This window comes from Mandrillus leucophaeus, unplaced genomic scaffold (genome assembly GCF_000951045.1).
Source record: "Mandrillus leucophaeus isolate KB7577 unplaced genomic scaffold, Mleu.le_1.0 Scaffold175, whole genome shotgun sequence".
NCBI lineage: Eukaryota > Metazoa > Chordata > Mammalia > Primates > Cercopithecidae > Mandrillus > Mandrillus leucophaeus.
The window spans coordinates 5025290-5045378 of record NW_012101754.1 but is presented as its reverse complement, the minus strand read 5'-3'; the positions used below and the strand labels follow the sequence as shown (position 1 = coordinate 5045378).

The following is a 20089-nucleotide window of genomic DNA, read 5'->3' as shown; positions in this document are numbered from 1 at the left end:
TTTGAAAGATTTATGTTATGCAGATAACTGTCTCTGAAAGCAAAAACATTAATTTGAAAATAAATGACCAAAGGACAACTAGTTTACAGATCAATGAATGCCCTCTTACAAAACTCTTGGGTCAAAGAAAAATGCAAAATAGGTATTAGACAGTATTTTTAAAAAACAGATAATGAAAATATATATTAAGCCTAGTAACTTATAGTCAGACAGAAATGGATTTAATGCAGATATTAGAAAAGAAAATGACTAAAATAAGTAAGTTTGGCATGTATTGAAGAAGTTATAACAATACAATGAAGAAAACCCAAGGAGAGAAGTAAATCTCATCTTGAACTGTAGTTCCCATAATCCCCACAATGAGCTGGAGGGACCTGGTGGGAAATAATTGAATCGTGGGGGCAATTACCTCCATGTTGTTCTCATGATAGTGAGTGGAGTTCTCATGGGATCTGATGGTTTCACAGCCTTTGCTCTGCACTTCTCCTTGCTGCTGCCTTGTGAAGAAGCACATTTTTGTTTCCACCTCCTCCATGATTGTAAGTTTACTGAGGCTCCGTCCGTCATGCCGAACTGTGAGTCAATTAAACCTTAGCCTCAGCTATGCCTTTATTAGCAGTGCCGCGTGAGAATGCACTAATACATCTCATATCTCCCTAAAATGTATAAAACCAAGCTGTCCCCTGACCACCTTGGGCACATGTCATCAGGACCTCCTGAGGCTGTCATGGGTACATCCTTAACCTTGGCAAAATAAACTTTCTAAATTGATTGAGACTTGTCTCAGATACTTCGTGGTTTACAAATTACCCTTTGTTCTAGACCAGTCACAAGAGTGACCATACATAATGGCAGTGTGCCACTTACTCAGCTAGAAAGGCTCCTTAGCTTTTCCTCCCACTGGGAATGAAAGTCAGTATTCTTACCTTGACCTGTCAGGCCCTGGACTTAACAAAAACCAGCATATTTTGACCTAAAATTACCTCTGAATGGTCTTTGTGTGTAAGATGGAAGAGACATGGAGTGGTGCCAGCATCTGAGATGAGGCTGAAAATGAAAACTAGGGGTACTTTCTAAAATAAGGGATGCCTTGAAAGTCATGTTGAACTTTGTCTTCCTGGAATAGGAAGAGGGTGGAAATATTTTAATTAGGGAAGTGATGTGATTGAATTTGCTTTTAAAGTTCTTTTTGGTTAAATGTAACAGAGAAGGAATTTGATACAGTGGGTCATAATGGAGAGGAAACAATTTTAGGAATATTAAAATAACCTTGGCTTGAATTAAGGTAGAGATGGAGAAATGTGTAAAGACTGAAGAGGCTGTTGGGAGTTAGAAAAGACAAGTGGACGGATTAGTGTTGGGATAAGAAAGGAAGAAAGGAGTCATTGATGACGCCATGTTTCAGAAGGTTTAGGTGATGAGGTGAAGGCTGATGCCATTCATTGAAACAAGATAGAGAGATAAGCGTGCTTTGAAAGATAGATAAGCATGCTTGGGTGCAGTGGTTCTCATGTGAAATGTCTGACGAAACATAAAAGTGAAAGGAGGAGACAAATATAATAAAAAATATATATTCTTGATGTCAAAACTAAAATATAAATATTTGGGAGACTTCCGTATGTATTTGGATGCTATTCTCATGCTTCTGTTTCTGGAAAAAATAATACAAAACAAAAATTATTTCATGAGTTCTCAATTTTTGTCCTTCTGTTTTTATCAGATAAATGCAAATAACTTTCGTATCTTTCTTCTCTTGCAGTTTCCCATGTCTTCCAAATTTATTTCACATCATTATCTTACTTTTCCTCAAGGTCATTTTTCCCTTGACTACAACAATGCAGATTTCAATTCTGCCACTGAATTCCTAGACATATTCGTCATCCCCATTTTCATCTCCCACCACCCCGCCGTTTTCTTCATGTTAACTTGTTTTCCTGACTCACAGAAATCACCTTTCCCTGCATACATTTTTAGGATTTCAAACTTTATTCTAATGATTTCTCCTAGTTTCCCCCAAAATTATATTCTATGGTGTGTTTTTAAAGTTGAATTTTTAAGATGATATTTCATATCTATATTTTCAAAAGCTTTTCTTCTGTGAATGTTATTGTCAGCTGTCAGGGTGTGAGATAGTTCTTGATACTACATTCTTTCCATGCTGTTGCCTGAATCGGTTTAAAATAAAGTCATTACTAGGCTGTAAACTTGCTCTTCAAAATTGAGCAGCATATATTTAACCACTCATACTTCTTAGCTTTCCAACACTTTGAGTCAATGGAGTATACAAACACCTGTAATTTCCAGTGAGCACAGCTCCCAGGCTCGCTCTCTGTGTCTCTCACTTTTTTTTTTTTTTTTTTTGCCTCAGCCTGTGGGACTTTATTTATGGGATTTGCACCTTCACCTTCTGCATGCAGTGTGCCTTACATTTTTATTGTGATTTTCGTAGAGGCGATGATTTGCTGGTTGTAGAAAAATGGACAGCATTATAGGATTACAAAAGTATTGCTAAGAAATTCCAACAAGCTACTTCCAGTTTATGTCTGATTGTTAGTTTTGGATGGTGCAACCTTAATTTCTGAACCAGCAGGTGAAAGATGAGAGAAGAATAAGAGACCTTTCTATACATCTTCAGGCAAACAGGCTTGTTGGCTTCCTAATATTTCAGTGGGACACTGGGATGGGGTGGAGGCAACATATTGTTTAAATAAGTAGATAGTTTTTTAAAAAAAATAATGAATTTTGTCTCTAAGATATATTTTTATTAGAATGATACTATGTAGGAATACGTGTAAACCCCTGGACTTTGATCTCAAGCAAAACATTTTCCCTATCATCCCTCCCTCTTAAGTGCATGAGTTTGGTAAAGTACCACAGAAATTTGTTCTCTCAAAGTTCTGGAAACTCGAACTCTGGAGTCAATGTGTTGGCATGGTCTCTTCTGTGCTCCTGCCTTAGCTTTAGGGCATTGCTGGCAACCCTTGACTTGTAGATGCATCACTTCAATCTCTGTGCTCCACAAGGTGTTGTCCACTGTGTCTGTGTCCAGTGTCTTCATCCAGTGTCTGCTTTTTCTTCTAATAAGGACATCAGCTGTATGAACTCACCCTAATTAAGTATGATCTCATTATAACCTGATTGCATCTGCAAATACCCCATTTTCAAATAAGGTCATATTCCTAGGATTAGGAGAAAGGAAGGAAGTGGGCACAATTCAATTCATAACACCAACTAAATATAAATGCCACTGTGGTAAGATCAGCTTGACCATGTCGTTTTTTAACTGTGGTTTTCTTTGTTTCTATTGTGGTTTTTGCTCATCTTATCAGAAAATTGGATAACTTTAGATACTGAATATGAAAGAGTAAAACATTAAAAGTTTAAAGTGAAGGCCAGGCACGGCAGCTCACACCTGTATTCACAGCACTTTGGGAGGCCGAGGTGGGTGGATCACCTGAGATCAGGAGTTTGAGACCAGCCTGGGCAACATGACGAAACTGTCTCTACTAAAAATACAAAAATTAGGTGGGTGTGGTGGCGGGCACCTGTAATACCAGGTACTGGGGAGGCTGAGGCAGCAGAATCACTTGAAACTTGGAGATGGAGGTTGCAGTGAGCCTAGATCATGCCACTGCACTTCACCCTGGACAACAAAGCAAGAATCCATCTCAAAATAAATAAGTAAAATAAAAATAAAAAAATAAAGTGAATCCCACAGATTTGCTTATACTCTTTATAACTAGATTAAGTGTCTACAACAGCGCTCTTTTTGAGTAACTTTATGGGGATATACATCAGGTACCAACCACTCCACATTCCAAAGGGAGGCACAGACTTGCTTTGCAGGACTTGCAAAGCAGTGTCCAAAATGGTTTCCTGGCCTTAGGCTCAGCATCCCCCTGAAGGGTATGAGGGAAGAGCTGCGGTCTCCCGTTGGAGAGATTGGATGGATGCTGAGTGCTCATCTTCTTCCCCTTCCCTGACAGAGAACTCAGTGTGCATCCGTGGACCTACAGGGACAAACAAGTGTCAGATTTATTCCAGAAAATCGTTAAAGGATGAGAGGCTTGTGAAGAGGCCCAGAGCAAAACCAAAGAAGGCTACAGCCTGGAAATAATTGTATTCCCCCGATAGTAGGCCAGATTGCATCTTTCTTATCACTCTGTGGTGGGCATTGTGAGACAAAGCTTAGCCTGGGATTATCTTAGATCTTGTCAAAGAAGGCCCTGGCCAATGAGGCTATCTCTGCAGGAAGCAGCTGGAAGTGCATCACCCAGATCCCAGCTGGAGAGACCAGCCTCAGGAGAACAGCTGAGGCTGAGGGATTCATTCTACCTGGGAAAACTGCACATGACGGATAACCATTCATGGGCAGGGATCTTAACCCCCAAGGATGCCCTGAAGAATTCAGCACCCAACCTCCTATTACTTTCAAAGGAATCACACAACAGTTTACAAGGGGGCATGTCAATAACTTTATTAGTGCCGAGCTCTGCCTTTGTCTGTAATACCTCTCACTTCAGTCCTCCATGAGTCATAGTGTTTCATGGGTGTATGATGAAGCAATGGAAGCCTCATGCCTGGAAATAGGAAGAAAGTTCACTATAAGGGACTTGCTCATTAAAGTGGACCCAAACTTGTGAAGAGAACTTGGATCACAGGTTGGCATCTTGATTTTTTTGATTTTTATGGAGTACACAGAATTGCAACTGGTAAAGGAGACAATTCTCGAGAGGAAAGGTGATTAGAGGACATCTTGTGACCTGGGAGTGAATGGATACATTCTGAGAATTGCTCTATATTTCACTAAGTAACAGGGGTTTGCCCCTCAAAGTGGGGGTGGTTTTAAGGAGGCAATCGGTTGTGGGGAGGTAGGAAAGTTGATTTCTGATTTTATCTTTGCTCATCTTCCAGGCTACATAAACATTAAGAACATTGTTATTTTACTTTAATAAAGAAGTTTATAAATAGTCCAATATTAAAATTTGATTAAATGATACTTTTGGAAATACATTAATTTTACTGAATGCCCTCTAGCCTTACTATAAAAAAGAATGCTTTGCAAATAATGAAAGCTAAATAAAAATAAGCCAGCTCCAGCCACTTTAAGTGACGGAACACACTTTGTACCTTGGGGATGGGGAGAGGGCAGGAAATGAAGAAATTAAAGGCAAGGGCGTCTCACTGAGGTATATCAAATCCTATTAGACCAGGTCATTTCTTTGGCTGGAAACTGGACAGGGCTCCTATTGTCCTGTCTACTTTGCCTGAAATCTTTTATTTATTCTCCATGTTTGTTTCATTGGCAGGTAATTCTATTCCTGTTTCTACATTTACCATGCTAGATCCATCTTTTCCCTGATTTTATTTTTAAGTTACTATGATGTTCTTACTAAATATATAAATGTTTATTATTGGGTTTTAGCTGTTTCTATAATAAAGAGTTGTAGTTATTGTAAGTTGCATCTCACTAAGCTTTAAAAATGTATTCATCCACTGTAGAGAAGTATGTTTCATTGAAATTTGATTGCACACAAAGCTTGACATGAGGTTTATTCTCTTTGTGAAATAAACCATTCAATCTGGAATGCATTCACATTTATCTGAAACTTGAAGGAAATAAGTCATCTTTCACTTATATTTTAATATCCCATATTTCCATTAAATTAATGGAAGGTTAGACCTAAAGCTCTCTTATTGGACAGTTATTATTAATGATTCTTTGCACATAGAGTGCATGAATAGCTCACAAGAAAATTTCACCAAAGTCATGTTATATGTTTCTCATAATAATCCTAAGAGGTAGGGTTGACAGACATTAGCATTCTGACATCAGAATTGGAGAGAGATTCTTCTGTCTCATTTAAGGGATTTGCCCAAAATTAACCAGTCCATGGTAAATCCAGCTCTATAATATTACCCTTAAGAATATTCAAAAGGTCCCGGGCGCAGTGGCTCACACTTGTAATCCCAAGACTTTGGGAGGCTGAGGCAGGTGGATCATCTGAGGTCAGGAGTTCAAGACCAGCCCAGCCAACATGGTGAAACTTCGTGTCTACTAAAAATACAAAAAAAAAAAAAAAAAAAAAAGCTAGGAGTTGTGGCAGGCACCTGTAATCCCAGCTACTAGGGAGGCTGAAGCAGGAGAATTGCTTGAACCTGGGAGGCGGAGGTTGCAGTGAGCCAAGATTGCGCCACTGCACTCCAGCCTGGGCAACAGAGCGAGACTCTGTCTCAAAACAAAAACAAACAAAAAAGAATATTCAAAAGGCGCATGGGACAAGGAGAGGTCATTTCACATCCTCTTGAGGAGCACAGGTCACTCCAGACTATATTTTTCCTAGATGACTGGGGGACCCTGCTCTCCTCCTTTTGGCTCTAGGGACTTGATTCCTGAAGACGGGTCATGCTCCAACGTCTAGTTTAGAGTTTTTCTACTACACCACTTGGTCTCTTATTTTAATTTATTTCTCTGCTTTTTGGTTTTATTCTTTTTTAATCTCCTGGATCACAATATAATCATTTGAATTTTTGTTGTGTATACAAGGACTCACAGAAAATGTGTAATAGACGTGGTTCGTGGGAAAATCTTGCTAACGGAATCCAGTAGATTAATAACTGAGAAAATAAGGCACACATAACAAAAGGTTGTTCAAGGCTGTAAGTTCAAGAGTGGGAATTGATTAGAGTGATAGAATAAATACATGTGCATATGTTCTGAATTGATTAGGAATATTAAAAAGATACCTAGATTCCTAGAAAAATTAAAAAGAAACATTTTTTCTAAGAAATATGAAGTTCAAGTATAAACTTACCAAACAACAGAAGTGATAAAGTGTTAGCATAAAAAATTAGCATCGTGATTATTCTGTATTGTTTACACAGATCTATCAAGTCAAATGTTTGGCCAGAGCCATTCTTTATTCAGTTATCAAAATGATAGAGTCATTTGGATGAGTTCAGAGACTTCTGCCTTATGATAAAAAAGATAATTGTAAATCAAAAAAGAGTTTAAAGGCTATACTAATTAAACAGCTAATTGGATATTAGAAGATTTGTTTCTCCAAACTTCTACTATTTTTGATTTTCTTTTCTGTTTGTGGAAGTTTTGGGAAGCAACGTTTTATTCTGTGATTAGCTTCAAAGAGTTTCAGCCATGGGTTATGGGACTGGACCATGTATACTTGAAGTGTGCTTCAAACCATAAAATTCTATGAGATTTTGTGAGCAACTACATCTTATTAATAAAAATAATTGCTGTTTATACCCTATTTTAAAGTACTTATTTTTGCTTTCTCAAATATAAGGATGATGTACTATGAATTTGTAGTATCATTAACTATGAAGACAAAAGATATAAAAATTTACTGTTCACTCATTTTTCCTTAATTTCCAAGAACCTTAATCTGGAATTTAAGCTTAAGCTTACTTTAAACATTATCTTTATTGTTTTATTTTCTATGAAAAAAAATCCAACCTATCTATTAGTATGCCACTTTAAAAATATTAAAAGCCAGTGGATAACTGCAAAAGAAGGGCTTTTAATTTTATATCAAATAATAAAATAATTTATTCTATTGATAATTCCAAACTCTCAAATAATATCTTGCTGCAGTACTAAGGAAATGGACAAAGGAAGAAAAAACAGCTTTTCATGCCTTTCCTGAAACAACTGTAGGAAATTTTTGTCATGCTACAATTATTCTGTGATCATGAAAAATTCTTTTAAAGACATGATAGCCACAACCATTTTATCTTCTGACTTACTAAGCAGTCTGAGGGTGAATAGAGACTTTCGATTCCAGCTTATGGTTATAATTACTAACTGCAAAAATCCTATTGCCTTTCATTAAGTAGTTCAAATATTTAATTGAGACTACAGGGTGTCCACACACAGCGTTGTACCATGCATAATTATCCCTACACATACAGGAACACTGAGGGTACTTTTAACAATAAAACAGATTATCAAAAAATTACATTTTTAATTTAAGTTTTGACTTTAATCTTTTCTGTGGTTAAATACACATTTCTGCATTTTTTCTGCAAATGAAGACATTAAGCTAAATAAATGAACCATAAAGGGACAGAAAAAAAAAACTTTGCACTGTTACATAAATGGATAAATCTTTAATATGCATTAAACATAGCACTATGTCTTTATTTTCTAACAGCTTGTATGAGAAAGAAGAACTGGTGATGCAGGAAGTCAAATACCACCAGCTTAGTGGGTCAGCATCCTCTCCTCCCACATAAGCGGAGCTCGGAGCATGAGATAAAATACCTGGGTGCCCTTTGCTCCAGCCTCGTGCTCCCACAACTTTGCTTCTGACAGAGTAGTTATCTCTCTGACCACTGGGAAACTACTAAAAGAGAGAAACTTGAAAAGGATTGGACCTTTCTGTGCAGATCTCTTTGAAAATTGTCACCTTCCAGGTTAGCTTTTAAGAGAAGCCCAATATATTAGGAACCTGAAAATAAAGGAAAGTTTGCACATTGAAACATCACTTGCTAATAGTTTTATTATTGGAAATGGAAATTTGGAATTCTAGAAAAAGAAATGTCATTAGGGGGTTAGGAATTAACCACTTGCTACCTATGTTAATGTGACGTGGTTAAAAGAAGCTGCAGGAAGTTCCTGAAATTATTGAAACAAAAATTTCCCCCTGGAATCTAAGTCATGCAAGTGAAATTATTTAAACATTCCCTTCAACTTTATATTTCAAAAGCGCTTTACAATAGCTTCTTATGTTATCCATCCCTCGACTAGCTGAAAGGCATGCATTTTTATTGTTTTAGTTACTATTTAGCTTTATGAACAGCATTCTTGTTTTGTTGTAATTACACACATTTATTTCTGTGGGGATGGAACGACCATGCTCTGCTATTTCTGCCAGGTACTAATTGTCAATAGAAAATAGAGCCAAGTAGAGCAACCTTAGCTCTTCAATCAACACATCCAGTATTAAGGAAAAAAAAAAAAGACATTGATATCTGAAATGTAAATTCAAATCTTTATCCAACACGCAAGAATTGTAATTGTGGGAGATTAGGTTGGGAAAAAATAAAAAGGTGTATAATTAGAGTGTCAGGATTACAGCCTTCACTGGAAGCTACTGTATCAGGTATAACTCTGCAAAATTGTAGATGGTTTGCAAATCATCCTTGCTCACATTTAATGATCTATTACTATGTGCCAGATATTCTGTCTGAAACAGCATGGGAAGAGGAATCAGAGACAGAACTGCCACCTATGTGGGACCTTGCTGGGGTGCAGAAATTTTGTTTCTCACATTTTTGAAATGTAATACTTTGATTTGAATTTTACTCCTGCTTAAGGACACCAAGATGAAAGCTGATGGCCCCTTGCCCCCTTCCCTGGTGTAGTTTGTTAAGAAATGACTTTAGTTCTATGAAAGTGGATTCTTAGTTACAAACATAAAGAAGTATCACTGGCTAGTGAGAAGGGATTTTATTGAAAGGATGTTGGGAGTTCATTTATCTTCCGGGATCTGCAGATGGGCGGAGAGACTAGAAAACCAAGAACATGAACCAGGCACCATTCAAACTTCAGAACAGTGAGGGTACCAGAACAGCTTCTAGGGAACAAGGCCCGGCACGGCCGTCTGGAAGTTGCTGGTACCGGATGCTTGACTGTCCTTATTTCCTGGCATTGCCAGCTGCAGAGGCTGCTAATTAACAGAGCCAGGGGTGCATTCAGGGCTCTCTTTATGGGGGCATCCACAGTGGGAGGTAGTGGGTTTTGATGCGGGAAATTACTGTGTTATATCTCAGGTTTTCTCAATTTATGTAATAAATGTATGCATAGGTTCAGATGGAAGTAAGAAGTGCCACATCTGAGAGCTGAAGAAGCACTGTAATCACCCATCCCAAAGGAGATTATTTCTTAGGAAAAGAAGTGAGTTTGGGAAATATATTAGATGTATTCTCCTGTCTCTTCCATATTCCTGGGAATTTGAGCCATCACTTATCTCTGATATGCTTTGCTTGAGAGGCGGTTTCTATACTATATTTGATGATGTGCATCTGATGATACATCATTCAAATATTTCCCAGCTGTGTTAACTGAGTCTCTAGAGGCAGGTCTCCTGAGAATTGTCAGTTGTGTTTATTTTCCAGTTAAGTCTACTTTCAGAGAGCCATTATGAATCAGAGAAGTTTCAACAGAAAGATGATTATTGTTAATATTATTGTGGTAAGACCACTTAATGTGAGATCTATCCTGTTAGCACATTTTTACATGCGCACTGTTGTGTTGTTAACTATAGGTGCAGTGTTGCACAGCAGACTTCAGGAGCTTATTCCTCTTCCATAATAAAACTCTGTACCGTTACTGTTGAACAGCAGCTTGCCATTTCTCCCTCCCCTCACCTCTGCAACAGAATAATAAACCTGGAGAACATTATGCTAAATAAAATAAGCCAGTTACAAAAGGACACATATTGCGTGATTTCACTTATGTGAAGTATCTAAAATAATAACGCTCATAGAAATAGACAGTGGGATTTTTACTGGGAAAAACATTTGCTCTTTAAAAAAATTGAGAGAGATTTGCTTTAGTTGATCAAAATTATAAGCCACCAGAAACTCCCCAAAATGGCATATTGTTGAAGCCATAGTGTGTGCACAGTTGTTGAATAGGCACTTCAGAGATAAGAAGAGTAAAGTGTGGTATAAAAAAGAGAAAAATGCTAGAATGCAGTCATTGCAACATTAAAAGAAATGCTTTATCGTGGGTGAGATCCTTTGGCCAAACTATTTCAACTTGGAAAGATGTAGTAATATAAAAAGATTTCAATACAAGGAAATAAAGAAATTGCATGTGTGCTACTTCGCAAAAGAGTAAGAATTTAATGGATCAGGTTAATTATTATAAAATTAACTTTTACCATCTACATTAAAATTAGGAATTTTCTGATAATTTGTTTTCTTTTTGTCCTTTCAGTAAAGAACTCAGTATGTTTAACTCTGTTTTAAACAGGAATGGCTGCCTATGTCTTGCAGTTTGAATGCAAGACACTCAAATGCTCAAGAATTATCAAGGATAGTTTATGTTAAGAAAGGAGCATTCTGTTGAATCACTCAATAATGGTTATTATTTAGGATGAGCAACAGTTAATCACAAAAACTTAAATTCAAAGATACTGCTTAGAATTGTGGGTGAGAAATATCCTAAAATACAACCTTTATTTATTTTGGAACTCGTTTCAATGCAGAATAATCCTAGCGCTATACTTAGTAACAAGAAGAAATCAATTTAAATGTCATGCTGATTTAAATTTAAATAGTATACATTATAAAAATGGCAATTTATTGTTAGTTTTCAGACTCTGTATAGCTATTTTTTTCTCCATTCTCTTCTTATGAAATATTCAGGGAAGATATTATTACTTTCACTTTGCAAATGGGATAACTGAGAACTCAACAAATTATATAATTTATCTCAAGACACAGAGCTGCTTCATGGTAAAGCTATCATCAGCAATCTCATGATTATTAGAGTTATCCCTTTCCAATTCTGAAATCCTCTGGGAAGTGTCAGAATTTACACTCCTCACTGGGAACTACTATTGCAGTTGGAACTCTGAGGCTTTATTTGGGAGTTTTTACTGGTTATAGAAAATCTCTTGTTAAGAGAGGTTTTAATAAATAAAATAAGTTGGGGATATTACCAGATAGCCTCTATATCCTCAGAACTCCCAGCATCACACCTTTTATAAGAACAGTGAAGAAAAACAAAGTTCCTCCCCTCCTCCTGCCCTGTGTTGTTCCAAAACAAACAAACAAAAAACAAACAAACAAACAAAACTACACACTAAGTGTGAAAGTGATTGGAGTAGGGGAAGGCAAGCTGGGGCTGTACCAGGTCCAGGGTTGAAAAGAATTAGGGGATTATTACAGTTCTCGTTTGAAGACAAACACTTGTCAATGTATGTCAATGAACTTTATTGAACAACCACTATGTACTGGTACTCCTCTTAGGTATTTTGTACACTTAAGCATCTAAACCAGGGTTTTCCAAATTTCTTATGATGAAACAGATAGAAGGTGATAATGCTGGCACAGCACACACGGAGAGTGTGACGGAAGGAGGTCAATTAAGGATGAGTGGGTCCTTATTTCTATGCACCTGCCACCAGCTGGACGGCTGTGCTGGAGGTCTAAGCCCTGGATGCTTAGCTGTGTGATCTGTGAACCGGCAGCATCAGCCTCCCCTGGATGCTGGTTACAAATACACCTCTCAGGCCCACCCAGACCTGCTGAGTCAGAATCTGCTGTTTCCAAAATTCCCGAGCTATTCTCATGCACCTTAAAGCTTTAGAAACACTGTTCTAATTAGTGTTCTTAAAATATTGTTATGGGATATAGGCTTTAGTAAATTCTCAGGATATTCTACCATGTACTCAAGTTTGAGAAACAGGAGATTTAATAAATACTGATGTTTGGATCCCATCCACAGAGATTCTGTTTTGATTGGTTTAGGGTGTAATCTGGCATTAACATTTTAAAATTGCCTCTGGTGAGTTTTATGAATGGTAATGTTTGGGAACACCTGTTTTAAGTTAAGCCATGAGCTAAATTGTTCTTCACCATTTTACAGATGTGGGAACTGAGAAGTTATAAGGAAATCTAATTTGTGAGTGGTAGAGCCAGACTTAAGCTTAGACCTTTAACTCACTTCTTCTCAATAGTGGTCTGTGCTGTTTACTATTTTACAGGAGAGTTCTATATTACTATTTTTAATACGTTAGTATTATTTAAATATATTTTTTCCAAAATATGCCTGTGGTGGATGATACTGAGTGGCCACTTGATTGGATTGAAGGATGCAAAGTATTGATGCTGTTGTGTCTTTGAAGGTGTTGTCAAAGGAGATTTGAGTCAGTGAGCTGAAAAGGCAGACACACCTTTTATCTGGGTGGACACCACCTAAATCAGCTACCAGCTCAGCCAGGATATAAAGCAGGCAGAAAATCACAATGGCAAAGCACACTAAATATGGCCTGAGAAGGACTCCGTACTTCTGTATTTGAGTCCTTGTGGATGAACTGTAACCTAGCTTAATAGTCAGACAAAATTTAAAACCTAACTTAATAATATGCACTCTAACAGTGATTGAATGTTGCCAATTCCAGCAGGATTCAACCACTCATGGACTGCTTTTGTTCAAACTGCGTTCAAACAAGGCAAACGCTGAGCTGGAACCAATCTCACTGTTTAATGTACCTCACTTCTGATTCCTGTAGGTCACTTTATCTTTTTTGTTTATACATTTATTCTGATCACGAGGCACCCCTAGAGTCTCTGTGAATCTACTGTGATTCTGGGGGCTGCCTGATTTCGCGAATCATTCATTTCTCAATTAAACTCCTTTAAATTAATTCAGCTGAAGTTTTTCTTTCATCAGTGAAAAGACTAGACTGGCTTAGCCTTCCAGCCTGGGTCTTTCTCCCATGCTGGATGCTTCCTGCCCTTGAATATCAGACTCAAGATTCTTCCGTTTCGGGACTCAGACTGGCTTCCTTGCTCCTCAGCTTGCAGATGCCCTATTGTGGGGTCCTGTGATCATGTGAGTTAACACTTAATAAACTTTCCTTTATATATACATCCTATTAGTTCCGTCCCTCTAGAGAACCCTGACTAATACGATGTCTCCATTGAAAAGAAGAGAAAATCTATTAAAAAAACTGATATAGTCATAGTCCTTCAAGAAAACTACCAAAGGAACTCATATGTTGTAGACAGTTATTTTGTTATTGCTCTAAAGACATCAAAATAATTATACACCTTGTTTACAATGCTTTTAAGTTGATCACATTCAAAGTTGTGTCCTATCCATTCATGTACATAACATTTAATGTCATATTGACTCTTGCCTTTTCAGTAGTGATCGGTATAAATTATCTAAAAATCAATCCTGAAGGTTATAATTTATTTTTCCATTTTGAACTTTGCCTTTGAAAGATCATTTATGTATTTTAAACACAGTTTTAAAAACTAATCTCCAGAAGTCTAATTTCTCATATTAACCAAATTAGAGAGGTTAATTAGAAGATGAACTCTTAGCTACAGCCATCATTAGAACTTGGGTATTATTTCAAACGCATCTCTCTTCCTAATCTTAGCGGTTGAAACAATTTCACAGGTTAAACCAGCCAACTTGACAGCCCGTGAATGGTTACTCACTGACAGGCCCAAGGAGAGGCCAAATGATGATCGTATCTCTTAACGGCAGAGCAACAGAATATTTGAAATTAAATAGAATTGGACTTAAATCTCATCCCAGTGGACAACTGGGAAAACTTGGAAACATTAATCTTGCCGAATATTTGTGCATCATTTAATAACTAATACTATATGCACTGAATTAAGTACCTAGCAGGATTTACAACACTGTGTATAAGGAGCCTCGCATGTGTTTCCTGATCTTCGGTGTTTTTAGAGTTAATATTATGACGATGTGTAAATTTGGTATCGAGAATTAAAATTTGCTTGGCAGTTCTAGTGTTCTATACACTGTTACCTATGTCCATCGACTCCAACTCATTGAGGTTCATGATGCTAAGGTGAATTCTGGATTGAAACCCACGTCTGTCTGCTTATAGGGACTTTTGCCAACTTCAGGGTTTCCTGCTTTTGCTCAGTTGAGCCTTTCAAGGCTCGATCACATTTGAGTTACAGCAAATCATGGCATCCATCGTTCACTGATGGACTATGTTCCAGAAGTTGCGAGAAAAGTAAAGGCAGATAAAAGGAGAGAGACAGAGAGGACTCATAAATATTCTGAAGTATATGACTAATCTAGTATAATGGAAGCTCAGAAAATAAATTGTATTTCCAAATATATATTTCTGAATTTTTTGGTGTTTGTTATTGGTATTCTCTGAAGGGCCACCTTCTTTTCTTTCTAATGCTCTATGTCCCTACAAAGGAATGACGATTAATTCACTGGAATAAGAATCACACGAATTGGTACATAGTCCCAATCTGCTTGGCATGTCATTTAATGTGGAGCCATTTACCTGGCCAAGTGAATACTTTTAAATTAAACAGTTTTCTTGCACTGTGATTGGTGCCAATGCAGTCTAGGGTGAAGTCTTAAACATAATCCCTTATAGGATTTCCTAGGTTCTCCCTCAGAGTTTCTAACTCCATAGATTTGGGGGTGGGTCCCAGAATTTCCATTTCTAGAAAGTTCCCAGGTGATGCTGAAGCTTCTGGTCCAGGTACTACACTTTGAAAACTGCTGTTTTAGTGTTTACATGTGGTAGCATGAGTTAGTTTTACCTGGGGCTTTTAATCCCAAGTTCTGCCACTTAACAGCTGTGCTATAATTAAGTTATGTGATGTCTCTGTAGTTTGATTTCTTTGTACAGTGAGTAAAATAATCGTACCCATTTAAATAAGATTATTGTGAGAATTTAATAAACAAGAAATTTCTTATAATGCCTGGTATATAGTAATCACTCAATAAGTTATGTCAATGGTCAAAGCAAATGTCTGAATTATAGATGAGGGAGAAATATTGTGAATTCTATAGCATTTTAATGGCCTGTTCTCTCTACCTGTCACTAGCCAGTTTCTATCTGACATTGGTCTATTCTGTGCTCTTCCTTTCCTGAGGGAACCCAACCACGTTTACTGCCTAAAGCACTCTCGTGGCACTTCTAACATGGGTGCAAGGAGGAGATGTCAAGAAATCGTGACAAACTGCAAGACTCAAATCTCCTTTTCAATTTTAAAAATCAAAACATGTATTCATATCCCATGGCACATATGGATGAAGATATTGTTTTTCTCAGTTAATATTTTAGTTTTGCTTTTGCACCAGAGCCTAGTTTTTTTTTGTAAGTGTCCTTTATCAGGCTACTGCAGAACTGCACAAATACTGAATTGCCCCAGAATATTTGCTTTAAACTTGTTTCTTTAAAGCAAATGTAAAACTACAAAGGGTTATATTTACCTAGAGGTTTTATCACCATACACTTAATTTAAACTCATATAAAATTAGGATTAGTTATATTTAGTCTTTTCATCATTCACTTAATTTAATATCATTCTTAGTCCATAACTTAGATATAAAAAAATTTGCATTTTTTTCTATCCTCCATTGGCCCTAAATCCCCTTAAACAAAACAAAACCCAAGGCAATATTTTTGCCTGGAAAACTTGAAGTTTGATTAGTTCCACCTACTTTCATGCACTTTAATTTGGGCCCCTTCTCCTCGGTAGTCTAGAATATAAACTTTTTTTTTTTCATTTTTAAGAGATCAGTTTGGAAAACCTACCAAAACAAGACAAAATCAATGGTTTCCTTACAGAAAGAAGCCTGGGGAAAGAATTAGCAGGAATTACTCCACGGGTGCTGCTGCTACTAGTTTTTTATGCATGATTGCTTGTCATTTGGCTGAAATCAATGGTTCTCTGTACACCACAAGAGCAGTGGAAATGGGGGGCAAACTGCAAGTTAAGACTGCCCTGAATGTGGATTCAGCACTTCACTGCTGTCCTCCAACATGTGCCCTCAAAGTACCACTTGGCTGGGAATTACAAAGGGCTGCATTTAGCAAAGCTTTAATTTAAAATAGTCACAGGTGACAGCTCTATTATTTTTGCACGTTCAGATGCAGCCACAGCTGTTTTTATTTATCTCAGCTGTATACACACCCATTTGTTCTAATTATTAGTTTCTGATGTAGCTGAAGATACATATCTCGAATGCCTATCAAGACTAAATTCAATTAAGGAAATCGTACTTTTCACCTTCACCCCCTTTGGTCCTGCTTGGCTCCTGGAAATTTCCACAACGTAAAACTTTGATCCTCATTTCATCTCCTCCCACAAGAAGCGATTTCCAAAGTTGTCCTAGGTTACTGATCTATTCCAATTTAATAGTTACTGACATTTTTTCCCTGCATATTTAACACACTACAAGCAATTACCATGTGGCAATTATGAATTTAAAAATTTTAAAAAACGCAATGATTGGTTGAGCTTCTGCTACTACTGATAAAACATTGTTAGACCTTTGAGGTGTAAAAAAGTGAATTCAACCTGCCCTCTGCTTTCTAAAAATTGCCTTTTTGCTCTTAATAATGCATATACAGCTTTATTTCTTATAAAAATAATTTCAAGTTCCTTCTATGCCCATGAAATATTTTCAGTTATTTTTGATTTCAGGAAGTATGAAAAATTGTTTATACGCAAAAGAATTGCGGTGTGACCCATTCGAACTCTGTCTCAGCAACAGACAGCTTTGGATTGTAGACCTCACTTTGTTTTGCTTCTTTCTGTTTGATGTTCCACCTGTGGTCCATTCACTGTATTTGATGTGTTGCAAAACAATGGAATAATGGCTTTCCCACCAGTAATGTAAAAAGAAACATGGAGGAACTAAATAAGGGCCTAGAAAATTTGAGATAGAGGAAAAGAGATATAATTAATGAGGAGAGGGATCAAGAAGATTAGCAGGATTTTTAAAAGGGAATTTCATTTGCAAGGTACACAGAACACGACACACAAAAGTGTAAGAAAAAGAAAGTTTTCTTTAACATTTATATAAAGATTCCTTTTGGAAAATATAACAGATTTGGTTGCAGAGTGGTCTGGGGTTGATTTACTTTTAAATTGGAAAAACACAGTTTTTTGTGTTTTTTTTTTTTTTAAATTTGAAATAAGAGCTGATATGCAATATTGTAGGGGAGTTGGTTGACCTTTTAGTCAGAATAGTGGCTTTTGCAATCATGGTGACAACATTAACTGTGGCTCCTCTTGAGGAGGAGTTCATTTATCTTCGTAAGTTCATTAATGCTGGGGGAAAATATGCATAGCAACTAATCTACCAATATTTGAGAGAATTAGGCAAACTCTCAAGAACGTAGGAAAGAAACTATAAGGTCAACAAGCTTATAAAATGTAAAAATCATGAAAAGGCAGGTAATAAATAATAGACATTGATTTTTTCTGTCCAGTAAAGACCATGAAAAGATAAGTATTGTAATTTTAACATAAGAGTGCTCTAGAATACTGGGTTTGCTTTTTAATCGATTAACATGATTTTAAAAAATGACGATTTAAAAAAATATTTTCTCCATTACTTTGAGTTATCACTTTAAACATAGGTAACATCAAGATATGTTTCTGAATTGTATATTTAATCAGGACCACTAAAGAGCACCGGTGAAATGGAAGTGTTAGCAGCAATGTTCTGTTGTAGGAAGATAATCAGATTGGTTATGTCTGCTTTATAGTAATGTGATTGTTGACTGATTTGCCTTTTCCTAACTTAAGTCTGTTTGGTCTTTTCTTCTACTTGTTCTAAGGGACCCTGTTCAAAGGGACATTTTATTTTCCTTTGTAAAACAGTATTTGCCTGACATTTACTCTCTAATAATATTAAACTCTAGTCTTAATACATTGACTTACCTAAGGAAATCGGCCTTGTGATGGACCCCTGGAGGTGAGATACATTCTGAATGAGGATCTGTTGAGAGTTCGAGCATTTGTTCAGCTGCTAAGTCACTGCCACCACCTCATTAGCCAAACATAACATGTGTTCATTCCTTCATCAGTAAATTTTGGTTGGAACACATGACAGGTGATAATAGAGGTTATTAGCTGCAATGCTTATTAAAATATTTGAAGATATACTTTAACGCATTTTAATAATTATTGAGAGTATCCCTTAATAACACTAACTCTTCTAAATGAAAGCTTTTAAAATTGCCTGTAAGTCAAAACAAAGCATTGTTATTCAACTTTATATAAAAGTTGTCCAGTGATTTCAAATATGTACTAACATTTAATTTCAATTCTAAAGAAATATTTTTAAGTCTTTATAAACTCTGATTAAATCACTTTATTGAGTTCTATCCCTTTAAAAATGAATAAGGGAATGAATTTGTTTCTATTCTATTAGCCTTTACTTTTCCTTTCCCCCAATTAACCCCAAGCGAAAATGTATTGACTTTGACCTGAGAAGAGATACATCAATTTTGTTACTTATTTTGCCTCTACTCCCATTTCCCATACATATATGGGATATGTATATCAGCACAAATTAGCAGGCCCACCACTTTCTTACTCTTGGAGCCAGTCTCATCTTCTAACTTGTGAAATAAACTACCATGCAGCACTGATGATCTTTCACATTAGAGCTTAGAGTTCATCATAATGTCTTCACTTTAGTATCCCCTTTAGGTTGACATTATTTATTAAAAAGGTAGTTTTCAGTCTGATTTATGGGTCATTATTGATAGTAAGTCCACTTGATACATTGCACAGACCTTTCTTCTGCCAAAATGAAGTGTTTACAAAAATGTATTTGACCAAATACTTTACGGTAAATATCGCCGTCTGAAAGGGAACTATCTTCTTTGAAAGGATTAAAGCCTCCAGATAGTTACAAATAAGATATTTTTAAAAGTAGACACATGTTAAATCATGGAACAGCAAAGGGGATACTTTATGGAAATGAACTCACAAGATAATAATTTGAATTTGACAAGGTGATAATTAAAGTCCCCAGATAGATTTCTTCCACATCTGTATGCCTTTCAGTAAAGTTGGTTAGCATATTAACTACTGCTGGAGAATACAGAAAATATTCATGGGATGTAAAACTGCAAATTATTATTCATTTCAATTTGTATAATAAGTGTAACAAAATGCAGTGCATACAGTATTACACAAGAGGTACCAAACTCCTTTATAGACATTTTTTAGAGCACAGGCAGGATCCTTATATGACAATTTTTGTCTTCAAATATTCAAGACATTTAAGTATGAATTACCACTTTTTGCAGTTTAAAAATAATTTTGTATATCTTTAGTGCTTTCTAGGGCTAACAAATTCTTACTTCAAATGACTAGAATCATTTTAAAATATTATGTACTAGGATATATGGATATGAACATATATATATTTATACACACATGTATGTACACAGCCAAATAAATAATTAGTGTAATGTATATATATTAATATTGTTATATTTTCCTCCAGAGAAAAATTGAGGTTTGGTGACCAGAGAAGAAAGCACCATGGGTGATTTTAAAAAATGCACAT

At 36.4% G+C, this 20089-nt stretch overlaps 1 protein-coding gene across 1 annotated transcript in view; it reads right to left on the bottom strand.

Annotated features, from left to right (window-relative positions):
- Positions 1–3794: 3794 nt before the first annotated feature.
- DAOA (D-amino acid oxidase activator) overlaps positions 3795–20089 on the bottom strand; it is a gene marked incomplete at its 5' end in the record, with an annotated part of 49685 nt that continues 33390 nt past the window's right edge. The window contains 1 exon segment of the mRNA XM_011977238.1: positions 3795–4010. Within this exon segment, the coding sequence (XP_011832628.1) occupies positions 3795–4010 (216 nt within the window).